At 43.1% G+C, this 26,792-nt stretch overlaps 2 protein-coding genes across 9 annotated transcripts in view; both read right to left on the reverse strand.

Annotated features, from left to right (window-relative positions):
• LOC120380997 (maltase-glucoamylase, intestinal-like) overlaps positions 1-7,336 on the reverse strand; it is a 100,666-nt gene extending 93,330 nt beyond the window's left edge. Inside the window, exon 1 of the mRNA XM_039498986.1 lies at positions 7,220-7,336. Coding sequence (XP_039354920.1) covers positions 7,220-7,265 — 46 coding nt within the window. The 5' untranslated portion in view covers positions 7,266-7,336. The remainder of the gene's footprint in view (positions 1-7,219) is intronic.
• A 1,214-nt stretch (positions 7,337-8,550) lies between these two features.
• The window catches only part of KIF21A (kinesin family member 21A), a 148,750-nt gene continuing 130,508 nt past the window's right edge, over positions 8,551-26,792 (reverse strand). For all 8 annotated transcript variants that reach the window (XM_039516094.1, XM_039516075.1, XM_039516040.1 and 5 more), the window contains 6 exons: positions 23,871-24,051; positions 22,193-22,357; positions 20,535-20,652; positions 18,112-18,282; positions 14,086-14,285; positions 8,551-9,819 (listed from right to left, as the gene is read on the reverse strand). In XM_039516094.1, coding sequence (XP_039372028.1) covers positions 9,726-9,819; positions 14,086-14,285; positions 18,112-18,282; positions 20,535-20,652; positions 22,193-22,357; positions 23,871-24,051 — 929 coding nt within the window. In that variant the 3' untranslated portion in view covers positions 8,551-9,725. The remainder of the gene's footprint in view (positions 9,820-14,085; positions 14,286-18,111; positions 18,283-20,534; positions 20,653-22,192; positions 22,358-23,870; positions 24,052-26,792) is intronic.

Genomic DNA, 26,792 nt, shown 5'->3' on the forward strand with positions numbered 1-26,792 from the left:
GCACTGAGGAGGTCTCCCTCTGAAAGAAGCTCTTAAGGACAATGTTTGAATGCCCAGAATAAACTGTTCTCCTGGAAATGCTGAGTCTTGGGACTGAGGGTGTCACATACACATGTTGGAGAGACGGGAGTCAAAAGAGGGGAATTAGGGGGGATCCTTGAAGTTCAAAATGGGATCTGAAGACTCTTCCCAAAGAGATTGTCAGCAACAATGCAAGACAATCTTCCTTTCACTCCTGCCTTCCACTTCTTTTGCTCTTTTAAGGAGGCTATCAGTGCTCATTATAATCTGTTAACAAGCATAGCTAAATATGTTTGACCTTTCACGAATCTTGAACAATATCCAGTTGAGCGATAACTCTCCTTTTGTCTCATATTTTTCTTGGTATTAAGGACATTGGAATTAAAATGAGATCACTGCTGAACACTTTAACTGGAGCAGCACAACAGATTCTTTTTTTTAACTCCTCTCTTCTCACTCCATGCTAGGCAACTGCTCTCTCCTCCCTTGATTCCCTGCCCCCCTTTTCTGTTCCCAGTCAAACTACCCCAGTTCTGCCCACCTATCAAGTCCCTTTCAGTAGTCTGGTTTGGGATATAGGAAAGAGTTTTTCGTTAGGGGATGTAGGAAAAAGGAGCGGATGCTTGAAACACTTACGTTAGCTCTGAGTACCACAGCTTTCTAGGACAATGTGGTAAGACCATCTGACACTTCCTACTTTATCTCCTGCATCATGAGCAAAAGAGCTGGAGGAAAACACAGAGACTGGGCATCAGTGAGCTAGAGCAATTTATTTGTTCCAGTGATCTTTGGCATGCTTCCCTGGGGAAGAGCCTCATATCCGTGTGTTTTTGGTTGGATCCAGATAAATCCAACAAGGGGAGGCAGTTGAGCTTCCTGTGCATCAACTGGAATCCACTTCTGGGTTCAGGGGTCATACCAGGAAGTCTATCCATGCATATTTAATTTTGTCCAGAAAGCTTTTGTGTTCAGTGGTCCTCTTCGTGCTGACCTCCTCCTGTGTTCCAAGACCAGGTCTTACCCCTGGAGTAAGAGAAGCCCCTTCTCTGGTACCCTTGTAAGTAGAAATGAAAACTATTCTGACTTTTTATGCAACCCTATAGGTCTTCTTGGACTTAACTGCAGCAGAAAGCAAACTTTTTGGCTACCTCTATTGTCAGTCATCTTTACAATCTTCTGCCTGAACAGGATTCCACAGGATAATTTTGAGGTGCAGAGAAGTACTTTTGAATAGTTCTTTGTTGTCCCAGATGAAACCAAAGACAGTTTCTGGCCATTGATTTATCTGCTAGCTTCATGGAGTCCAAGATCCATCTGCTCTGAACATAGTAGATATAAGAGAGCAAGTGCCTGGAGATGCACATGCATGCATATATACGCATGTATAGAATCAACTTTAATTTGGCATGGTTTTGAGGGGTGAAGCTTTCTAGTTCTCCACACCAGGACATAGTGGCCATAGAAAAGCATATGGTTGGCTGCCAGTCAAGCTTTAAGGGCTTTGGAAGAAGTTCCAAGGTTATTCCATTCTCACAGTGACTTCTATCTTCTTGTTGGCAGGGTCATTTGGAAAAAAAAAAAAAAGCCCCTCTGATGGAATTAGCATTCCTTTGCCAGGGATGCTAATGCAGCTTCCTTCTCAAGGACAAAGGAGAATCTTCAGGTTCTAGGACCCTGCCAGCTTTGTCAGGAGTTTCTTATGACTCCCTAATGCTTTATTTATGTAACCCTTCTGCCCCTCTGAGTTGGCAGCAACAAAGGCGGGGTTCAGTATCTAGGGGTTCTGTTTCAATAACGCAATGCAAAACCGGCTCGAGCCCCCACCCAGTGACCTGGGACAATTACATACCACTCCCTGGGTACCTCTAGGAGGCAATACTTCCCCTCTCGCAAGCACGGAGTCTGAGTGTAGCAAAATCCTTTTAATAAAGGAGGGAAACAATGCGGCATTATGTTGGGGAAACACCACAAACAGGATTTATAACACAAACCATGAGCAAAAGACCCACCCCCAAGTAAGTTTGGCAGTATCCTTTTAAGTCCAACCACCCAAAAGATCACCCCAAAGTCTCAAAAGTCTCTGAGTCCAGCAACCCAAAAATCAGCCAATAGTCCAACAACCCAAAATTCTCTGTCCCTGGTCAGTGCAGCCCCAGAGTTCAAAAGTTTATCTGCAGAGTTTTACCCCCCCCCCAGCCTGGGTGGAAATGGGTGGGGGAAAGTGGGGCGCGCGGGGTGTTAAAGGGCACCTTACATGCCGACTGCCCCACCTCTCCGTGGGGTTCTGCTGCAGCCTTCACCACGAACTGCTCTGCTCTACCAGTCGCTCCGCTCCTCCAGATGTCCTGTGAGCTGCTCCAGCCAACCCTGCAAACTGCTCATCTCATCTCTGCTCTGCTCGCTGCTCCGTGGGCCGCTCCAACCGTCCCACAAACTGCTCCGCTCTGCCAGCCACTTAGCAATATATCTTCAGTCTCCCCCACTAGTTAACACAGCACTCAGTGATCTCAGCTCAGTAATTTTAGCTCTTTAGTGATTTCAGCTCTTAGTGATTTCTGCTTGTAGTAAGGGAGCCCCAGTGCTGGCACACCACTGGCCCAAAGTGAATTCAGCTCAGCAGCCTGTAACTAGACTCCTAATAGAATCAAAATTAGCTCTGCTATTCAACAGTGGAGAGAGGAGATGGTGCAATTGGCATTCCAGACCCTCAAAAGGGGCCCATACCATCAGGTACACATAGCTGTCCCCAACCCCTCTCAATTCACGGGTTTTGGAACCAGGGGTGGCTCCAGGCCCCAGCATGCCAAAAGCATGCTTGGGGCGGCATGCCACAGGGGGCGCTCTGCCGGTCACCAGGAGGGCGGCAGGCGGCTCCGGTGGACCTCCCGCAGGCACGCCTGCAGAGGGTCCGCTGGTCCCGCGGCTCCGGTGGACCACCCGCAGGCACGCCTGCGGGAGGTCCACCAAAGCCGCGGGACCAAGTGGACCATGGAACCAGTGGACCATCCGCAGGCACGCCTGGGGGAGGTCCACCGGAGCCGCCTGCTGCCCTCCCAGCGACCGGCAGAGCACCCCCCGCGGCATGCCGCCGTGTGTGGGGCGGCTCTTTGGAACCCATGTCCCTTGTCTAGCAAGTGCTACTTAGTTGATGGTGAGTCCCTCTGTCATAAAACAGTTCCACTGGCCTTGATTCACATAATCAGGGTAACAACACTTTATTCCTCCTGCTCCAATAACAGAAACTGGGGATCCCACAGCTGCCAAAGTGTCCATTTTGGGCTGCTGTGGGCTTACGCTAGGTGGGGTGGGTGTGCCTATGCAAACAAGATCAGCCCCTGAAGTTCTTTTCCACACACCACAATTCACCACCAAATGTCAGGGTAGAGCTCATCCTGATTCTGCTTACATTTAAATACAGGGAAATAGTAAGCCCTAATTAGCTTTTGCATCCTGGGCTTTAGATGATGACTCCTTTTTCTCTGGCTGGATCTCAATGGTGGACAACATTTTCCTGCTCACGGTTTCCAGCATGTCAGGTGAAAGAACATCTTTTTTTTCCTCTGGCTCAGGATTATCACTATCTGAAGCAGAAATTCCTGTTCTTCCAAGGGAGGAGATAGACCTTGTGGAAGGAGATACAGATCTAGATCCTACTGGGCTTCTCTCTTTTCTTCTTTGGTTTTCAGGACTGAGTGACTGAACACAAAGGACTGGCCACTTCTTATCCCTTTTCCCTTTGGAGTCTGCCCATCTGAAGGGAGTAAGGAAGGCCTCTTGAGTGCCAATGGTCTGTCGCCAGATTCCTTCCTCAGCTCACCACCCGAGGCCCTGGGCAGAACACTTGCACTCACCCGGGCCTCTGCTTTGCAATGTCCAGGTGTTCCACCACCCAGCCCAGTGGTAAAAAAACCTCAGCCTCTGCTGTGCCCTAGACAGTCTGCCCCTTCCAGGGCTGTCAATGAGCATAAAAGGAAAGCAAATTATCCTGTGGGTGTGGTAAGACTCTTTTTTAAGAGATGCTTCTGGTAAGCTGTGGTCCCAACTAGCCTCACAGGCCAATATGGAGAAATAGTTTCCTCCAAAGGTGGGTCAGCAGTAAGCCCTCCCTTCCTTCAGCAAGGGGTCACTAGGCAGTGGTCACCCAACAAATTCCTGCCTTCAGTCACCCCTCTCTGCAGTAACTGTAGACCCACTCAGCTGGTCTGCCACCGGCTGGCCTCTTTTCCTCTTTTTAAGTTCCTCCCTCCAAATTTGACATCTCTGAAAGGTGTAGCATGATGGGGCCACCTGAGCCCATAGCAGCTTATTAACCCTGTGTTGCCCAGGGTGGGATTGATAACCCCCCCCCCCACACACACACACACCCCTTTTCATGATATATATTCGGAAAGTAAAAACATTCGTAAGAGCACTCAAATATTCCCCTTGGGAAGGAGAATTAGAAACAATGTCAGGCTCCTTATGCACAGACTCAACCACCCCCGTAAGAACTGGGATGGAACTCTGGGGCTTTCCCCTTTAGAAATGGGTTGGCCTGAGGGATTCAGGGAAGTTTAGAAATTACTACCCAAAGAGTCCCTTCTCACGGATGAAGGTCCTGTTTGCAGATTACCGAGAGATGAAGAGGACTGACCTACCTTTGTGAAGATGTCTGTTGAGGAGTCTTGGCCAGTGGGGAGGATGCAAAGGCTTCAACGAGCTGCTCAGAATCTGAGCCCCCAACAATGGCAGCTCAGAGTCTATGCGCTGGAAGCAATCATGGTAAAACTCTCTGCTATGGCTCCTTGAGGAAGGAGCAACTCTACCTCTGATTTGCTCCATTCAGTATATGTAACAGGAAGGGAGAAACATGTGAGAGAATGAGCTTGACAGGTGGCCCTGTTTGGGTGAGTAAAACCCCTAAAAAGTAATTTCCTGAAGGGAGAGAATGGGGGGGGGAGATTTGCTTGTTAGTGGCCCCCAAGTCAGCTTTAAAAACTAAGACTGCAATGGACAAGGCAGGATTGGAGACACACTGCCGTTTCCACTGCTGGAGATAAATCTGGCACAAAGGCAGAAAAGATGTGGCTAGGCCTGATGGACAAGGCTGAACTGCCTCTCGTATTTTCAGGAAGAGAGATGGGGGAGTCTAGGGGAAAGGAAATAACTTTCTGGATCCTAACTTAACTGCCAGCCCTGCATAACTCACCTGTTGGTCAAAGTCAAGCGAGGCTCTTTCCATCCATGTGTATCAATACATGTTCCACGGGCCAAACTTAGGTCTTCACTTACACCCCATTCAGCCACATGAGTTACAAATTCTGGCCCCCACTGACAAATGTGCAACCCATTTGCTGTCTGTTGCTTTGCACAGGTGTATCTGAATGCAACACAGTAACACTGTTGATGAAAGATGTGGACAAACTGGAAAAAGTCCAGAGGAGAGCGACAAAAATGATTAAAGGTCTAGAAAACATGATTATAAGGAAAGATAAAAAAAAATTGGGTTTGTTTAATCTGGAGCAGAGAAGATTGAAGGGGGACATTGTAACAGTCTTCAAATACATAAAAGGTTGTTACAAGGAGGAGGGTGAAAAATTATTCTCTAACTTCTGAGGATAGGACAAGAAGCAATGGAGGTTGCAGCAAGGGAAGTTTAGGTTAAACATTCTGGCTAGTTAAGTGCCAGAACAAATTGCTTAGGGGGGTTGTGGAATCTCCATCATTATCTAACCTGTTCTTAAAAACCTCCAAACACCCGTCAGGAATGGTCTAGTTATTACATAGTCCTGCCTTGAGTGCAGAGGACAGGACTAGATGACCTATTGAGGTTCCTTCCTGTCCTACACTTCTATGACTCTATGCACAAGGTGGAATTAACCCAGCTCATTTCATCTTAGCTATGTTAGTTCAGCTAATATGCAAAAATAGGTTTGTTTTTAATCCCTAAAGTCAGCAGATATGATTTAATACACAGAATTAGCAAAACTGTCAGTTTACATGGCGTTTTTTCAGACTAGAGCCATACTAATTTATTTGTACACTGAAATTCTTTATAAAATGGGCATTTTGAAAGGACAACTGGCTCCCTGGCAAAATTTCTGACTCTGTAGTGTTAGAACATTTAAAAAAAAATAATTTCTCTTGCCAGTTTGAAGCACTGAGTCCATAGCTGATTCTGAAAACCAGTCCTTGTAAGTCTCGGGTGCTGAAAGGCACAAGTAGGTTCTCTCATGCAGCTGCTGATTCCCAGACACATTTCTAACTGTTTTGGTGCAAAACAAACTGTTTTGTTTGAAAAACAAAAATAAATAGATTCCCTTCTTTCTTGTATGCCTTCCTGTTTTAAACCCTTAGCTCATTTTTGCTGGCTTGATGGCCTGTTTCTGTGTAAACATTAGTAGAAGCTGGAATTGCAAATCAGCAGTTGAAATTAGTAAGAGCTTTTGCTGCCCACTGGTGGTTTTTTCCAGGTAATTTCCATGGAAATGGATGTTGAAAATAAGTACCTTGAAATATAATTATGAAAACTTCTCCTACATGTTTTCTCTTTCTGATTCCATTTTTTTGAGAAACTAGGTTAGCAAATACTGCACTACTAGGCATCCCTGAGGAGGATGAGTGCAACCACATTTTCTCCAGTGTAATAATACTGATAGCTTACATGCTGGGATCATTTGCATGTTTAAAAGGTACATTACATGGCATAGCTAGTCCTGGGGTGTGCCGAGGCTCCTATGATGTCCCCTCCAACTTTCTCCCTTAATTAGGCTCTAGACTGAATCAATCTCTAGTATAAGTGGGTGCAGCTCCCAGCCTCAGAAGTGGGAGCTGGGCAAACTTATCTTGGGGCTGCCTTCCCTTTCTTAGGTTTCAAATGAGCAAAGCACTTAAGTACATGCTTAACTTTTAGCATGTGAGTCATCCCATTTACTTCAGGGTGACTATTCACGTGCACAGAGTTAGACATATGCCTTGTTGGATCAGGATCTAATTGCAGCACTGGACAGACATCCCAGTCTCTCTTTATCTCCATTGCAGCCATCCCTTGCCTGCGATGGTTTCCAAATCTACTCCCATTTTGTCTTCTCCCTCTACTGTTCTCTCCCATATACAAAATGCCTGATCTCTTCTCCATGTAGCTACTTTGCATTTACAGACACTACATTCAGCTTCTGAAAGCTGCTTATTGCAAAATAGAAATATCATCTGTACTGACCTGCAAGCAGAACAGCAAAAAACTGAAGACTCTTGATTCGTTTCATGGTCAGACAGGTAGAATTAGTTCACACAGTATATCCGCCTTTTATAATGGGCAACACTATGACAGTTACATTAGCATATCTGTAATTTGAGAAACTGCAAACATTTTCCAAACATTAGTATCTGGCATGAGATTAACCAAAACACATGCTCTTCTACGCATGTCAAGTAATGTTTTTCTACTGGATAAAGATACAGACTGTAAAACAAGTTGGTTACTAAAAACTAAAAGTAAACTAAAATTAAAATTGAAGAGCTGGATGCTTTCCTCTAGTCTGCCAGATGGAAGACATCAGAAATCAGGCAGGTCCTGTGGGGTTTCATGGCTCTGCTCCCAGGATCTCCTCACCAACTGTCCCACTGAGGGGGAAACATTAGTCAGACAGCATGAAGGTGACCTATGGTAGCCACCTGGGCCTTCTAGTAATGAATGTGTTCTGCAGATTACACAGTAACTATATACATCTCACATCCACCAATCCACACCCCTAACTGGGTAGTGGGATTAGAACCCTGAACTTTCAAGCTCCAAAACCACAGGTCTCTAGTACAATTTAAGCTACAGATGAACTCCTGCAGCTGATGGTAGTAGTACCAGATGCCTTCTGCTCTCTGTGGACCAGACACTAGAGGGCACACTCACTCACACACATAGCTGCCATCTAAGGGTTTTACCATGGGAAGGTGTGATATGGTCCTAAATCTTTCGAGCATGTACCCTTTTGGTAGTTAGAATGAACACTTAAACTCTCAGTGTAAATGATGCTTCCCAGCAACCTGAACAGAACTGTTAGCTCAAACAATGCTATTACTTTGGAAGTCTCAACCAGAGTAAATTAAGATTATTAAGTGAGAAGATTTATGAATTTTCATCTACTTTTCAAATTGATTTAATGTGATGGGAATTCATTTTACTCAAATTAATAGAAATCTTCAAGGCTTTTGTCTGTTTTGTTGTCCTGTTGTGTAGCGTCTGGAATTTAGATTGTGAGCTCTCTGGGGTGGGGAATGTCTGCTTTGTTACACGTCTGTACTGTACCTAGCAAAATGAGGCCCTAATCCTTGATGGGTTTCCTAGGTATTATTGTAACACACATAATGAATAATAATGGACAATTAGAACAATGAAGCAGTACAGAAGTAGAATCTATGGAATATTTTACTCATCAGATCGTTCTATTGGATTAAAAAAAGTAAAACTGTATTTCATAAAAAAATTTGGCCTCAGGAAGTATACTCTAATAATGCATTCTTTACAGACAGAATGATGAAAAATGCACGGAGAAATAATTCACAGTCACATGTTTATTTAAGCATCACCTACATAAGCTACAATTTACAGGCTGATATTTTCTGGAAAAAAAAAATCCAAACACTGTTTTTGAATCTACATAAACTTTTAAAACTTGCAGAATTTACAAATTAATATTTGGAGCAGCTGGATAAACTATACATCCTCTTTCAATATTCACACTCTGCAGCATTTTAAAATCCACATAGGCACAAGATAAGATATTCTCTTTTTACAATCCATCTATTTACATAGCTTTTTCCAATGCCGGTGGTACAGTTCTCATAGTCACAGCCAAGTTTGCAAAACATAGCGTATCTGAAATATTTTTAGCAGCATATAAAATTAGATAAAAATGAATGACAAATTGCTGTTAAAAAAGAAAATGTGAGATGATTAAAACAAGGTCATAAGAAAAATAGATTAAGATATACGTCTATTATGACATTAAGAATGCAGTTCATTGCAGAATATAGGCAAAGCACTAATAAAACATTACAATTTAACAGCAATTTAGTTCTAGTCCTGAGCACAGAGTATACACAGCTACACAACTTTGGTCAAAAAGAGTATACGCTAACATTAACACAAACCATATGGCATTCACTGTTAGCCAGAAACAGTCATATTAAAAATATCTGTCACACTAACAACTTTCTCAGATATTTTATTCAGTCTACTTTTATAACATCAATATAGGTAGCCTTTTACAATCTCAAACCAAGGCCTAGTTTAATTAGTACAGTATGCATCATTCCCATGTTATCCCAAGATACAAATCAGCTCATCAGAATGTCTGAGAGAGTGAAGTACAATAGAGTATTTTGTTTTGTATTTCAGGTTACAGGTCTGAGACTGTTATTAGAGCAGATTACTTTCCAATTTGTTTAAATTACAACTGTTATATATGCACACAAATCCAGCTATTAGATATATCAGGGAGACTCAAGTATATTACCAATAGGCTATTTTTAAATACAGTATACAGGGCAAGTGTTCTGAGGATATAAATTCTAGGAGAATACAACACATATTTACCAGTTGGGTTCAGCTGTGTTTTCCAGTTTATTCCAGTTGTCAGTGTTTACCTAGTAAATGCACAACAAAGTGCACTAAGAATACACAGCATTTTATCACAGTATTCATTTGTGCCCATTATTTCAATTCATGTTTAATTACTGGCAATATCTTCATTTGCATCTCCAGTATCAGAGATATGTCCATCTAGCAGGTTGCGAGCTTTCCAGATCCTCACAGTTCGATCACTGTAAAACATTTGTGATATCAAACAGAAAAAGTGAGCAAAGAAGGAAAAAAAACAAGTTTCTGGAAATGTTTAGCTTGTCAATTTATTCCAGGTTGGTTTTAAATATATACCTATATACTCGTTCATAAGCCGAATATTTTTGGTTAAAAAGTGACGCATCAAGAGCGGGGGTCAGCTTATAAGCAGCTCTACACTAAAATTTGATGATTTTAAACGCTATGGAATCATTGAATTGAATAGCTAATACAGGGATCGGCAAAAGACAGTTACCTTTTCCGTAACTGGTGTTCTTCGAGATGTGTTGCTCATGTCTATTCCACAATAGGTGTGTGCGCTCGCCACATACACCGGTGCTGGAAGTTTTTCCCTAGCAGTACCTGTAGTGGGAGCGCCCCAGTGACCCCTGGAGTGGCGCCTCCATGGCGCGGTATAAGAGGAGCTGCACGCTCCCCCCACCCTCAGTTCCTTCTTGCCAGACAACTCCGACAGAGGGGAAGGAGGGTGGGATATGGAATAGATGTGAGCAACACATCTCAAAGACCAGTTATGGAAAAGGTAACTGTCTTTTCTTCTTCGAGGGATTGCTCATGTGCATTCTAAAATAAGTGATTCCAAACTATATCTGTTGGAGGTGGGTAGGAGTTCACAAGTTCCCAGGACGGAGTACAGCCCTGCTGAACCCAGCGTCATCCCTGGTTTGGGAGACGATCACATAGTGTGAGGTGAACGTGTGAATCGAAGACCACCTGGTGGCCCTGCAAATGTCCTGGACAGGGACGTGGGCCAAGAAGGCAGCCGATGAGGCATGCGCCCAAGTCAAGTGCGCCTTCACAATTGGTGGCAGGGCAATACCCGCCAGAGCAGAACAGGTACGGATGCACGAAATGATCCAGTTGGAGAGGCACTGAATGGAGATCGACCGACCCCTCATGCGCTCAGCCAAGGCGATGAACAGTTGCGAGGACTTCCCGAATGGCTTAGGCTGCTCAAGGTAGAACAGCAAAGCCCTCCGCACGTCGAGCGTGGAGGCGGCGCTCCTCACTGGATGCGTGCGGTTTGGGGCAGAGGACCGGTAGAAAAAGGTCCTGACCCATGTGATAGGTGGAGACTGCCTTCGGGAGGAATGCAGGATGCGGGCGGAGCTGGATCTTGTCCTTATGAAACACTGTGCATGGGGGTTGGAGGTCAGGTCCCTGAGCTCCAAGACCCTCCTGGCTGAGGTGATCGCAACCAGGAAGGCCACCTTGCATGAGAGGCAGGACCAGGACCATGCGGCTAGCGGCTCAAATGAGGGCCCTGTGAGATGGGTCAACACCAGGTTCTGGTCCCACTGCGGAACCGAAGGGCTAGAATATGGGAAAAGATGGTCTAAACCCTTAAGGAACAGGCCAGTCATAGCATGGGAAAATACCGTGTGCCCCTGGCACCAGCAGACGGCCGGCCGATATGGCTGCCAGGTGCACCCTGACTGACGAGGGCGCCAGGCCCTGGGCCTTCAGGTGGAGGAGGTAAACCAGAATAAGCTGGATCGGGGCAGCTACAGGGGAAAAACCTCGGTCTGCCATCCACCTAGAAAATTGGGACCACTTTGCCAAATAAGAGTGGCGAGTGGAGGGCCGTCTGCTTTCAAGGAGGACATGCTGAACCTGTTCCGAGCATGTCCTTTCCTCACCACCTAGCCACTGAGCAGTCACGCTGTGAGGTGAAAAGCTGCTAGGTTGGGATGGACGAGGCGGTCCTAGTCCTGAGAGAGCAGGTCCCAGTGGAGCAGCAATGGCCACTGCGGAGCTACCACCAGGTCCGTGAGGGTCTCATACCAATGCTGCCTGGGCCACGCCAGGGCAACAAGGAGGATGCGGGCCTTGTTTGTCTTAATCTTCTCCAGGAACCTGCTGATTAGGGGGAATGGAGGAAAGGCATAGAGAAGCCGGCCTGACCAGGCCAGGACAAAGGCATCGGAGATAGCACCGCTCTCCAGGTCTCCCCTGGAGCAGAACCGGGGCATCACTGGTCCTGCCGGGTCGTGAATAGATCCACCTGGGGAGTTCCCCACCTTCAGAAGAGCTGGTGGGCCGCGTCCCGGTGGAGGGACCACTCGGTTGCGAGGAAAAGTCCCTGCTCAAGTGATCCGCCCTCGCGTTCCAGGCACCCAGCAGGTGGAAGGCCTTCAGGCAGATGTCGTGGGCTATACAGAAGTCCCACAGCCTGAGGGCTTCGTGGCAGAGGGCCAAGGATCAGGCCCCGGCTTGCATGTTGATAGAGAACATCAAGGCCATGTTGTCCATGAGGACCCTGACTACCTTGCCCTCCAGGTGCAAGTGGAAGGCCATACACGCCAGCTGCATCGCCCTGAGCTCCTCGACGTTTATAGGTTGGGTCAGGTCTTGAGCCGACCACAGGCCTTGGGTCTGAAAGTTCCCCACATGGGCCCCCCAACCCAGGGAGGTGATCACAGAGTCCGGCATGGTGAGGACCATGCCATCCTGTCCATAGCCTGGGAGAACATTGAGGCCAACCAGAGCTGGAGGGGCCTCATCCTGAGTCTGGCGTGACGGATCACGTACGTGCACTCCGACATGTGACCCAAAGGCTGCAGGCAACCCCTGGCTGTTGTCACTGGGAACCTTGTGACCGAGTCAATGAGACCTTTCAGGGTCTGGAATTTATCTGGAGGAAGAGAGGCCCTGGCCAACATTGTGTCCAGTAGCGTCCTGATAAACTGTATGCGCTGGACCGGGACTAATGTGGACTTGGTGTTGTTTACCAATAGGCCCAACCTAAGTAAACAAAGTGTCCCGGCCCACCAGTGGCTTACCTTGATGGGCCGGGATAGCAACTGATGGGGACATTTTTGGGGGGGGAAGAGGGGGAGGTTGGGGTCAGGTTTACTTCCATGCCTGGACGCTCAAGCTAAACAAACCATCTCAGCCCACCAGTGGCTTATCCTGATGGCCCGGGAGCCAAAGTTTGCCGACCTCTGAATTATAGGGTTGGCTTATGAATGGGTCATAAAAAGTTTCCATTTTTACTTATCCATCTTGGGGGGAGTTGGCTTATAAATGAACCGGCTTATGATGGAGTATTTACGGTAATTGTTTACTTACCTCACATACTGTATCTTTGGCATATACACATTTCTTATATTCCTGTCTTTATAAAAGGCTGGGGTCAGCTGGCAGGGCTCTAAATTCTGGAACTTATGCCCTCCCTTGACCTGAAATAGCCCAACTTTGGTGATTGTGATATTTGTTTGACTGGGCTTTTGCCAAAGCTAAGGCTTTGCCTCCCACAATGATGAAGAAAGGAATATCTGCAGGTGCCTGGCTGCCTGTTGGAATTATTAACACCGCAAGGATTTTATCATGTTATTAATGAGGCATAAGGGTAACTAGAGCCTGGGATAGATTTTAAATAATTAAAAATAAGACTAAGCACACAGACATCAGATTTATGAATGATATACATTTCAAAATGTATATAACCAACATTTTCAAACATAAATACATACGCAACACCTACACCCATATTTAGGCACCTAAATATATGTGGCCTGACTTTTATAAACACAGACCACTGGCAGCTCCCAATCAATGAGCCGTGGCAGCTCAGTATTTCTTAAAGTTGGGTGCCTCAATAAATAACAATTTTGGCCTTGGCAGGCTCGATGCTCACCTTAGTTACTGTCTGCCTAGGCTCTGATGCAGACACCTGCATTTTCTCTAGAATTAGACACTTTTCTTGTTTATAGTGTCTCCAGTATGTTTGATTTTTCCACAAGAGTAAGGGAATGATTCCATTTATGTTGCTTCTACCTAAACATGCCTATCTTTCTATCTGTGGCTCTCAGATACTGGGAGTGCAATGGGAAGATCTGACCCTTTGTCACTAATCATCGACATTTCTCACTTCTACCTAATAATGCATTACTCACTAGAGTATTCACGTTAAGACATGAAAGGAGGACAGTAAGAAGTTGCCATATTCAGAGTTTCTGCTTAGCACATATATTGTGTATTTGCGTTACAAAAGCATGATATTTTGGTTGTCTCCTGGTCTATAGGAATTTTCTGATGCCATATTCTAGCAGTGGACGGCCCGAGATCTCCATAACATATTACAGTCTGTAAGCAATTTGAAGCATGGATCTAGCTGTGAAGTGACTAGCACATTTGTGAGTGCTTTGAATTAATTTGTTTGTGCAGAATTTGAGTTACACAAGAAGAAAGAGAAAGAAGCATGTATGGAAAACAGAACACAAACTCACTCTGCTGCTGTAAAAATGTGGCTGGAGTTGGTGCAGATGGCATTTATAGGACTGTCATGTCCCCGCATCTCTCCTACTGGTGTGAATGTATCCACATTCCAGAGCTTTAGAATACCTCCTCTACAGCCACTGAGAAGAACAGAGGAGCCAGGCACCAGTCCAAGAGCACACACCCAGTCCTTGTGTGCATTAGGAACTTGCTGAAAAACAAATGATACACAAATCATGCTATAAGGCAGAGTGGGCACAGGAATGAGCACAGGTTTAGGCATCAGGAAGTTCTGAGTTCTAATCCCAGTTTCCCAGCTCTGCAACAGACTAGCTATGTGGTACGTCACATAGGTATGTCACAACTTCTCTGCTTCACTTTCTCTCTCTGTAAAACAGGGATAAAGCTTTTCTACCACAATGGCTTTTATATAACAACATTAGTCAGCATTTGTACATAATTTTGAATATGTGAAATGCTAAAGTGTTATCGCAGAACAGGAATAAAATCCCCTATGCACGGTACTGACTCTGATATCTACCTGCTCAGCCCATACATGTTGCATTTGAAGAGAAGTTAGTTGTAGATACAGAATAATTGTATATTTCAACGTTCAGGTTCTGCATTTTACTGATAAGCATATAAAACAAATTGTGAACAGTAGAAAAATTTCAGACTAAAGAAAATGACCCCTAAAGATGCAAATGTGTAAGATGCTTACCAGCTGTATAGAAATAGTTAAGGAACTGTGAAACTGTCTAAAGCTGTTCCCCTCTCCCTCCTATGTATTAGAAATAGATTTGAGGAACACCCATTAAAAACACATTCTTCCTTTACTGAGGCGAGACACTGCTGATTCAGAAAGCAAAACGGTACCCAAACAGGATGCCAATAACATTCATTTGAGACCAAGAGCAGTGAACTAATGGCCCAAGCCTGCTAAAAGGTAATAAAAGGTAATAATTGGAGATATACCAATCTCCTAGAACTGGAAGGGACCTTGAAAGGTCATCGAGTCCAGCTCCCTGCCTTCACTAGCAGGACCAATTTTTGCCCCAGATCCCTAAGTGGCCTCCTCAAGGATTGAACTCACAACCCTGGGTTTAGCAGGCCAATGCTCAAAACCACTGAGCTATCCCCCCCTATCCCTATGGAACAGGCTTGGGCCGTAACTTCCAACACAATTACATTTTAGAGCAACTTTAGCTTTGGCTTCTGACTCCACTTTTCTCCCCCTCTGGAATAGTCATGCCCAAAACAGTCAAGAGCAGAGCTAAAACATGTAGTGCACAATGAGAGTACATACAGCATTACAAAACAGGGTGTTTTTATTGCCAGAAAAGCTTATATAATACAATATATGCCATCAGGTTATAAAATTATTGCTAAACTTATTTGCAGAGCTCCCAAGTGGCTGAGACATTAGGTAGAGCAAAAATAAATAAATAAATAAAAGACTCCATCAAAAAACCTGAAAGCATAAGTAAGCTCTGATATTAAGAGTCCAGCCTCCCCTAGCGATCTCAGAACTGGAAGTCCTAGCAGTCAGTGATATTTACCTTCTATTCTTACAACACTGCTCTCTAAAATGTCTCCAATTGTTTTCTAAATATATTCAAGTATCAGAGGGGTAGCCGTGTTAGTCTGGATCTGTAAAAGCAACGAAGAGTCCTGTGGTACCTTATAGACTAACAGACGTTTTGGAGCATGAGCTTTCGTGGGTGAATACCCACTTTGTTGGATGCATGTCATGTGTTCCATGTAACATGAAGGTTATAAGGTCTATAAGGTGCCACAGGACTCTTTGCTGCTTTTAAATATATTCAGGCATTGAAAAAGCAACATCAATTCTTTTCATCTCTTACTTTAAAATTCAGTACAACTGTGTCACTCAATCCAATCCCTTTTGGGTTGCTCACATTTGCAGATAAACACATGACATATTCTGAAGCAGTATTTGTGGGAAAAAATAGAAGTTAAGGTTAACCATTTTTGAGCTCTGTCATGCTGTTCTGAATTTTTTAACAATTAAATTATAAAGATAACAGGATATGTACTAAAATCAACAAAATATACATCCTATATGAGAAAGCATAAAATATATTGCCTGTGGTATACTGGAACACATCCAGTTCATTATACAGTAAATCACTACAGTATAGAGAAAGAGTGCACTCTACATACTGTTACAAACATCAACGTAATTATATATGTGACTATATCAGTGCAAAGTTCACATTACACAATATTTTAACGAGTCTGGAAATGCAAAAGTTACGATTCTCATAACATTAATTTGCTCACATTATGCATATATAATATTTTTGTTCCTATTCTACCCATTTTTGTTGTTAAATGTGTAGCTTAATATATTTTTTATTTATATGGTCAAATGTATGCTATAAAATATATGGATGTACATATGTACGAACACGGCTGAATAAATGTTATTGTGGGAATCTGAATTTCTGTACTTTAACTCATAAGGTTAAAGTACTCATAAGGTTGCATAACATAGGAAAATAGGAATTGCCATTCCAGATCTGACCAGTAGTTTCAGAGAAAGGCACAAAAAAACATGCAAGACACAATTATAAAATAACCTGCCCACACAGGAAGTTTCTTCTTAACCTTATCAGTTAGTGGGTCTCTTATGCCCTGAAGGAATAACTTCTGTTTATTTTAATCCTTATTGATGTAACTGGATGTTTTCGTTACCTATATAGACATCCGATACTTTTTCAAGAATTGCTAAGCTCTGCTAAGCACTTGGCATGAATGATATCTCGTGGCAATCAGTTCCACAGATGAATTGTGCACAGTGTAAAATAAGCATTTCTTTTTATCAGATTTGCTGCTTTTCACATCTTCTTTAGTTTTGACTTGCCTAAATAATTTTGTCTCTTGTCTCAAGGACTCCCTCAAGCCCTGCCATAGGGGCAGAGTCTTGTGGAGCTGCAGCCCATACAGCAGCCCAGGGAGGTTTAGACAGGCCTTCAGTAATGTCAGTGGCTTCTCCAGCCCCTGAAGCAGCCCAGAATCAGGAGGTCGCAAAAGGTGGCTTAAAGCTGCCCAAGCCCTGAGGCTCTCAGTTATGTGCTGCAGAACAGAACCTCACTCAAAATGTTTTAAATAAAAGGTCTGTCAAAAGAATGTGCTGTATGTCATAGGGAAAAAACCAAAACCAAACCAAGATGTTGTTAGGCTCTGCTCAGAGGTTAATTTTTCCAATGACTTTTAGAACTATTGTCCAAGCAACGTTTTTTTAGTTTGATTGTGGAGATACTCCAGACTGAAAATCACTTAAGCCACACTTCAAAGTTCTATTGTTTTTATCCTAAATAAATAAATGACAATTTTTTTTAGAGTGAGAAACATTTTTTTCTAGACGCATGGATCTAAAGAAATGTTTTGAAACATTATAGCTATAATTTTACACACACATACATATGTATGCTCTTTTCAGTTGAGACCACGTAAGAAAACATTTCAGACAAAAAGAATGTTTTTGGAAGTTGTAAGTAAAACCAAGGATATATAGTGAAAATGCTCTGAAATCCGATTTGTAACAATTGTTACTTAGGAAACACTAAAAATGTTGTTCATGAATTACTCCTCAACTCAATATTCTCCATACTGCCCACAATACTGATGTTAATAAACCAATTCAGAGCACAAGAAGGTTAAGATGAATATTCCATGAGGATGTGATTTCATGTGTTTATAACAATGCTCTTGAAGCCAACCAATTAACGTACATGTTCTGTGCTATACTAACGGAGTACAAACCACTTCACTGTCAGTCTTCTGACATTCCACTTCAACTACAGAGGAAAGCAATGGTGCTCCTAGTACAAAGAGCAGCTTTACATGTCCAGTTTATTTGCCCAATATACTTACCTAACAAATTAAAAACAGCAGCAGCAAAGTAGGTAATGACAGGCTGAGCACAAATCGAGTGTTCATTTATAAAATATAAAATACACACAAAAGTACTACAGCAAAATTATCAGATCATCCACCTGATTTTACATTACCTGAAGCAGGTCTTTTTGAGCTAAATCCCATTTCTTTATTCCATTATCTCTGGACCCACTAAAAAGGGTGTCTCCAATGATAGTAAGTGCTTCAATCCCATCATAATGAGGTGGTTCAAAATTGTGTGTTGGACTAACAGTTCCAAGGGCCCCTTCAGTTACATCAAACATCTAGAACAAGAATAGCAATACATATTCAGACATGCTATCTGCTCTTGGCAGGCAATTAACAAAATAAATCAGAGAACTCATTTCACCTCTACCATGTAGCTATCTTGAATATATTCAAGGATACTGTAATATAAGCTCAGGTTTAGCAGAACTTGAGTTAGCAGACCCTGAGTTTGTTAACCTAGGGCTCGAGCATCTATGTTCATTTTGTAATTCCAGGTTAGGAATTGTTGGGGTTCCAACACCTACCTTGAAGGTTGGACTCATGTGGGCCTGAGTCCAACCACCCATAACCCAGTTTTAGTGCCCTCCAAAATGTGCCTGCTCTAGCCCTTTGTTTGTGGTGCAGTGTGGGAAACTTGGGACTGTCCACCAAACTTGACTGTCCATAGGACAAAGAAAGTCGGCTTGTTGGTTTGAGGAATCCCTTTGGTGGACTTCCAGAGCACGAGTCCAGTGAGACTGTGTCTAAACTGCAAAGCAATAGGGCTTGAACCATGGGTCCCAGCTTGACTCAGGCTCAGCACCTCCACTCCCATGGGATCTGTGGTGACCCTTGAGCCAAACCTTCAGTTGGCATCATTTGTGTGTACACAGGAGGGGTTAGGCTTGAGCCTGAGTTTGAATCTGGGCTTGCACTGCAGTGTAGACATACCCACCATGAATGATTTATAGGGGGACACTTGGGAAACAGCTGGAGAGTTTAATTCCTTATAGGCAAGACCCAGAATACTGTGGAGCACATAAATTATGTGGCAGAGCCCCACTCAATTAATGTAGCAGAGCTTCACTGAATTCACTGCAAGTGGGAATTATTCAGAAGTGCTAACTCACTAGGTGATCAATGGATAATCTTCTAATTGTATTATAAAAATGTGTCCAAATACCAATAAACAATGCCCAATATTTATTTGCTCTGTAGCAGAGGAACATGTCTCCTCTCAGCCTTAGTATCTTCGCAGACAGCCCGTTAGTAATTTCTGACTGCTCAGGGAAGGAGTGTGCAGCAGCAAGAGGAGCATAAGGGTGGAAGCATTGTCTTGTAGTTGAGAGGTGGATAGTTGTAGGAAGAGGTGGTAATTTCCAGAAAATTTTGTTTCGATAAGTGTTCTGTCCCTTTAAGTATTGATGTCTCCTCTGGGCCACATATACCTTTCTCCTTCCCAGTTCTCTGAGAACGGGGTCCCAGAATGCAGGCTCTTCAAATAACAGACCATTAACTCCATTCAAATAACCTCTGTGTCATGCAGCTTTGTTACCTTAATAGCACTTTACAATAAATAAACTTGACAATAAAAAAAACTGGATTATTTGGCAATGTAAAAAATAAAATAAAATTTAAAAAAGCTTAAATGAATTAAAGGTTTGTTTTTTAAAAAAAATTCATTATGCATGGCATTCAATTAGAAATTCAGATGCATCTGTCACAGAAAGACATGGAAGGCTAATTTTATCTAAAGATTACATTCACTTCAGTGATATATTCTGTTCTTAGTATTTTAATACACATCAAACCACTGAAATAAATTAAGTTTACATCCCATATTTTAGGATCTCCCTTCAAGAGTATGACTAAATCTTTTCCACTAAATTAAGTGGGATTTACCAGCTGGCCTTTTTCCAACTTAATTTGACAACATATTACAATACAAATACAATGACATCAAAAGGAAGCTATTTGGGTGGCAAAGTCAGGCACTCAAAATTTAGAAAACACTAGAATTAAGGTTGCCTCCATAACCTTAATTCTGCCATTGTCTGGGTGTGGATAATGTACAGTATTTAATTACATGACCACATGCTATTTTCTCCTCAGGATCCCTTCATCATTCAGTGCATCAGGAAGAGAGCTCCTGATTTAACCTCTGTACACAGTTCAATATTTTGTGTATATCTATTATGTCACTACTTATTCATCTTCTCACTTTTGATATTGCCCTAATATTTTAATTTCTCTTTATACGGAAATCTTTCCCAGAGTCTAAAAATTGTTGTTGCCCTTCAGCAGACTGTTTCTGTTTTATACTTTTTGAGATGGGGCCATTGTTAGATGGAAGTGCTATAAAATTGGTATTATTAATAAACATATTCATATGCATTACATGATATACGATTTTCCATCTGGGCTACCATTTTTGAGGATGTTGGGAGAGGAAGGTAGAAAATGGAAGTGACACTAATCCTAAACCCTGCCCCTACCGGTCAAGTGAAAATACAATAAAGGAGAAAACGTTAATACTAAGATGAATTACCTTTATATAGTGATCCTTTGAGCCAGTGATGATAAGATCTTGCCCATTGGAAATGCGGTCTACAGTAAGGCACATGACAGGGCCTAGATGACCAGTTAACTTTCCTGTAGACTGGAATCTTTAAGAATAAGAAAAGGAGTGAATGCGAGGCAGGGATAATGTGATGAAGAATATTCTTAATTTTTAACCAGCTTTAAATCTGGATGTAGAGAGTCTGCAGCTCCGTTTTCAAAAGCGTGACACCCTGTGGGGATTTGGGGGTTTATTACTTCCATTGGATATGCTGAAAAATATGATCTATTTATACAGTTTTATAGCACAGTTTCTGGCCAAATTCTGCCTTTTTGCTCTTTTCTTCACAAGTTTTCCAGCTGTCTTCTCCACCTTCCCACTCCCACCACACATGGAAATTTACCCAATAAACATGCCCAATCATGTAAATAAACACATGCTTAACTTGTTTGAAAATCTACTTTTATGTCAGATAATTCTAACTACAGGCAATTATCTCCACATTAGCTAAGTCTTTGCATTCTGACTATTTCTGGATGTCTGTATTCTGATTTGCATAACCACTGTCTGGTTATTTTCAATTACCATATATTATATAAATCCAGCTGCTCTCATTGGGTGATAGCCACTACTAGTCTGAATGCAGGCATTAGCAAAATCATTTTTCAGTAACTACCTTAAATATGCAAGTCTCTGTACCCTGGTGGGCGACCCTAATTTGTCTTTTCACTTGTGCCATTTTCAAATTGCTTACTTCTGACTCATTTTGACTGAACAGAAAATGACTCTTCTTTCCACTGCAGCTGCTATATATAGGCCTGATCCTGCAGATTCTCACTACCAGGCAAAGTGCCTGCTATGGCTCTGATCCTACAATGAGCTCCTCAGAGAGCACCATTCACTTAAAGAGGGTGCTACCTACACATAACTCACTGGAGGATTGGGGCATGAGTGAGTATTCGAGCATGAAGGGTTGGCAGTATCAAACTATATGTGTTTGTTTTGAGCTGTGTTTCAGAACTGAACTGGGGTTGTGTGGGGCTGGAACTGTCTCAGTGCATACACAGTGACCATTACTCTGAGGGGAAGGCTTTGCTGACCTGGGGGTAGTAGGGAGGAGAGATGCAAGGAATGCAGAAAATGAGGCAAAAGGTTTTTAAACCCATTTCCACAATCTCACAGCCCCATTTTCTTTGCTTCTATGGTTTCCTCCCCTCTATCACATAAATTTTAGTTTGCTGACCTGTAGGGAAGGCAGGAATGGGGAGCAGGGAAAGGAGATAAGGAATGAAGAAGGAAAGCAGGGGGAAATGACTGGGAAGTTAAAGGCCAACGAATAAGGTTGTATGCTTTTCATTTAAAATTCACTTTTCAACCCCGTTTTTATTCTTTTCCACTGATTTAAAAAGTCCATGTTTAATTCAAAGACTCAGCCTACTAGTAAGTAAGCAATAGCTTCAGGGTGTGTTGTATTGGGTCAGTAATAACCATAGTGTGGACTAATTAATCCCTTGGACTTTGACCTAAGAGCTTGTTCAGCCCAAGACATGGATATTGCCTCACAAACAGGAAGCATCCTGGTGCTACCTTTGTCATATATTCTGGTAAATATCTAGAGAATATTATATTTTGCCTTAGTTATGTACCTTTTAAGGTCCCACATTCTCACTGCATTTCCAGAAGCTGCATAGAGGAAAGTGCCTGTTGGATTTAGTGCAATTTGGTTGATCTGGTTTTCTCCAGCAGGAATAGTTACTGTTCTGTTAGTGCTTCCAGCACAACCATCACCCGACATGACCTGGCCTGAAGACCTGGATATTGCCAAAAAGAGACTGTTACATTTTGTTTAAAAATAAGCATCCTTATTTGAATGTAGAAGAACTACACGCCGATTTTGAACGCTGAATAATATAGGCAAATCCACAGAAACACTCTATACATGGATTTAAAAAAATTTGGAGTTTCCACATATTATAAATAAATATTACTGAGTCTGCATCCATAAAGAGGCTGGCACCAACAAGCTATGCGTTTGTACTACATTGACCTGTAACTGGGATCTCAAACTAGGCAGAATCAGCCTGGTAAGTACTTGGATGGGAGACTTTCAGGAAAAAGCCCAGGTGCTGATTATTCAGGAGGTGACATTCTTCTCTCTAAAACATGCTGATTGTCTGCCTGTTGATTCATCCCCAGCACAACAGTAGGGTCATGGTGCCATTGGAAATGCCAACTTCCTGATAAATTGAGATACAAGATTCAGTGGCATATTTTTGCAAGAGTAGAGATGTTAACCCTGATATTCTGGCCAAATTCTAGCTTAGGCAACTACATTCTACTCACTACATTTCTGTTGTTTCCATTGGCTAAATTGATTTCTCTTCCTAAAAACTGTTGTGTATTTATGCTGACACAAAATGACTGCTGTGTTGCACCATACAGGTGGTTGCAGTGGAGTGGTGGATAAAGTGATAAACAGTACATATAGACAACAGCAACAAAAGGGGTTTCCTTAACCCTGTAGTGATACTATAAGAGAGGCCTCAGATCAAAGCTTGCAGAGCTGATAGTTTCATGGCAGCTGCAGTTCTCGGTAGCTGCCTCCTTTCCTCCTCCCATAAGCAACCCAGCCACTCCTGCTCCTCTCCCAAACCTCTCCCCTTGCTCTCTCCCCAGAACTCATACAATTCCCTTCCTAGTTCCTGCAACACATATCCCACCTCTATTTCTACATCCCCACTAGTCAGCACTAAGATGCAATCTCAAGTGAGATGCTAGTATTTTTAAGTTCACTCAGAAAAGGGGGTCCCTTCAAATATTAGCTCTGACTTTTGAATGATAGTGTTTTTAAACTAGCCTGAATACAGAATCCTCACCTTAAACTCTTGTATTTAAAGATAAGGTAGAGAAAGATTCATGTTTGGTTAGGGTTCTAAGTAGCCCCATAAAACCCCCCTCTTATATCTTTAAAACTGAATAGAACTATCGTGTAGAGACTCAACTCACTCAACCAAGACCAAAATGCCATCTCAGGGCTGAAAAAAAACCTGAAGTTAAAGGCAAAGCTGTTTTTTCTCCGTGGAACATAGAAAAAGAAAAACCTCACAACACTTTCCTTTTGCCTAGACACTGTGAATCTACCCCTAAAAGTCCAGGTTTAAAGTCAATGGGAGTCTGTTCAGGGAGTTTGAGCCCTTATATTGGTTTCTTTGCAGTCCATACATAAAATATGATCTTTACATCTTCTCTTATTAAGACTAATGAAATTATATTTAAAATTAAGAATCATTCAGCTCTCTGCCATTTGAGATTTAAGTCACTTACGTCAATGTCCGAATACACTTGGCAGAATCGCGGATGTCCCACACCTTAATATAAGATGTTGAAATTGTGAAGACCAGGCTAGTATAGTTGCAATATTTTACAGATACAACATTGTTAGGATGACTTCCTAGAGACATTATCTCTTGTCCAGTTACGAGATTCCATACTTTACAAGTGCGATCTAAAAAAGACACAGAAGAGAAAATGTGTATATTTTTCTCCATATAAAAATATATAGTTATGTTTATATATCATAGAATCATAGAATATCAGGGTTGGAAGGGACCTCAGGAGGTCATCTAGTCCAACCCCCTGCTCAAAGCAGGACCAATTCCCAACTAAATCATCCCAGCCAGGGCTTTGTCAAGCCTGACCTTAAAAACCTCCAAGGAAGGAGATTCCACCACCTCCCTAGGTAACCCATTCCAGTGCCTCACCATTCTCCGAGTGAAAAAGTTTTTCCTAAGATCCAACCTAAACCTCCCCCACTGCAACTCGAGACCATTACTCCTTGTTCTGTCTTCTGGTACCACTGAGAACAGTCTAGATCCATCCTCTCTGGAACCCCCTTTCAGGTAGTTGAAAGCAGCTATCAAATCCCCCCTCGTTCTTCTCTTGTGCAGATTAAATAATCCCAGTTCCCTCAGCCTCTCCTCATAAGTCATGTGCTCCAGCCCCCTAATCATTTTTGTTGCCTTCTGCTGGACTCTTTCCAATTTTTCCACATCCTTCTTGTAGTGTGGGGCCCAAAACTGGACACAGTATATCACCCCCTGCAGCATTTTAGGTCCATCATAAATGATTGAATTCAATATGTCCCAACCACCATGGAGATGTGAACATCTCCATGGTGCAGCAAAACTACACCCAGTTTATAATAAAATATGCTCCTTCTTAACATACCAGCTCCCCAGAGCATTTCACACCCAATGTACCATAGCCTCACAATCAGTCCTTGGTCAGTCCCTCCACAGGGAAAATGTGAGAAGACAGGTGGAAGTTGCAGAATATTCTGACGATCACAAAATTTGGGCTATGGAACATCACAGGGACCCCTCACCAAGAACACACTGCAGCAGGGGGCTGAAAGCCTGAGCACCACAGATGACCTTGACTGGCAAGTTAACATATGAGGAGAGAGGCATTCTCTCTGGAAGTCACATCCCAAACTATTCAGGGCTTCAGTCACCTTTGAAAATCCCAGTCCAAGTGGGTAAAATGCCCAGGTCCAGTTTCAATGAGATTTAAGTACCTAAGGGCTTGTCCGCACACAAAAGATATACTGCTTTATCTGCTCTGGTGTAGTTAAAATGGTACAGCCCTCTAGGGTGGATGCAGTTATACCAGTATAGCTTAGGCCTGGTCTACACTACGATTTTAGGTTGAATTTAGCAGCGTTACCTCGATTTAAGCCTGGACCCGTCCACACGAGGAAGCCCTTTTTTTCGACTTAAAGGGCTCTTTACATCGATTTCTTTACTCTATCTCCGACGAGGGGATTAGCGCTGAAATCGGCCTTCCCGGGTCGAATTTGGGGTAGTGTGGATGCAATTTGATGGTATTGGCCTCCGGGAGCTATCCTAGAGTGCTCCATTGTGACCGCTCTGGATAGCGCTTTCAACTCAGACTGGCCAGGTAGACAGGAAAAGGCCCATGGACTTTTGAATTTCATTTCCTGTTTGGACAGCGTGGCGAGCTGATCAGCACAGGTGACCATGCAGAACTCATCAGCATGATGTGCACATTGCCGGGTCAATTTCTTATTTTGATCCACTCCATTTATCTTTTACATCTTAGGCTGGCAGCAAACAGTGCAGTACGACTGCTAGCCATCATGTCCTGGCTGCTCGCCAGAAGACAGTGCAGTACGATTGCTAGCCATTGTCATCTACTGGGTGCTCGGCAGATGATGAGAATGACCTGGCTGAGTCACTCCCATGTCTGCCCAGGTGCCCCTGACCGACCTCACCGAGGTCGGCTAAAAGAGCACCCAGGAGTACGACAATGATGGCTACCAATCGTAACACACTGTCTGCTGCCAAAAGGCAATGAGCTGCTGCTGTGTAGCAAAGCAGTCCCACGTCTGCCAGCACCCAGGAGACGTACGGTGACAGTGAGCTGAGCGGGCTCCATGCTTGCCATGGTATGGTGTCTGCTCAGGTAACCCAGGAAAAAAGGCGCAAAATGATTGTCTGCCATTGCTTTCATGGAGGGAAGGAGGAAGAGGGGGGCCTGACGACATGTACCCAGAACCACCCGCGACACTGTTTTTGCCCCATCAGGCATTGGGATCTCAACCCAGAATCCCAATGGGCAGCGGAGACTGCAGGAACTGTGGGATAGCTACCCACAGCTACCCACAGTGCAACGCTCCAGAAGTCGACACTAGCCTCGGTACTGTGGACGCAGTCCGCCGACTTAATGCACTTAGAGCATTTTGTGCGGGGACACACACAATCGACTGTATAAAAACGATTTCTAAAAAACCGACTTCTATAAATTCGACCTAATTTCGTAGTGTAGACACACCTGTATTCCTGTTTGGGAAGAGGAATAAGAGATACCCATATAAGCACATTTTTACCAGTAAAACTGCATCCACAATGGGGGTTGTAGCAGCATAACTATCAGTAAAAAAAAACCCAAAAAACATATCCCTAATGATTTAATTATACTAGCACAAGAAGTGTGGCTAGACCTGGACTCTCTTCAGATGCTTTGAAAACCCTAGCTTTAAAGTCTAAAACCTATATCTTCCGCTGAACTCTCAAATGAAATTATCAGCCAGTGCAGCTTCTGGAACACTGACATAACGTACTCTAAGTAGGCCACTGCCTTCTACATTAACTGCAATTTTCAAAGGGTTTCAAACATATTAAGTAAATAAAAGTCTATGCCATTTTGCAGCTTTATCAGGTTCCC

Source organism: Mauremys reevesii, linkage group 1 (genome assembly GCF_016161935.1).
Source record: "Mauremys reevesii isolate NIE-2019 linkage group 1, ASM1616193v1, whole genome shotgun sequence".
NCBI classification, from domain to species: domain Eukaryota; kingdom Metazoa; phylum Chordata; order Testudines; family Geoemydidae; genus Mauremys; species Mauremys reevesii.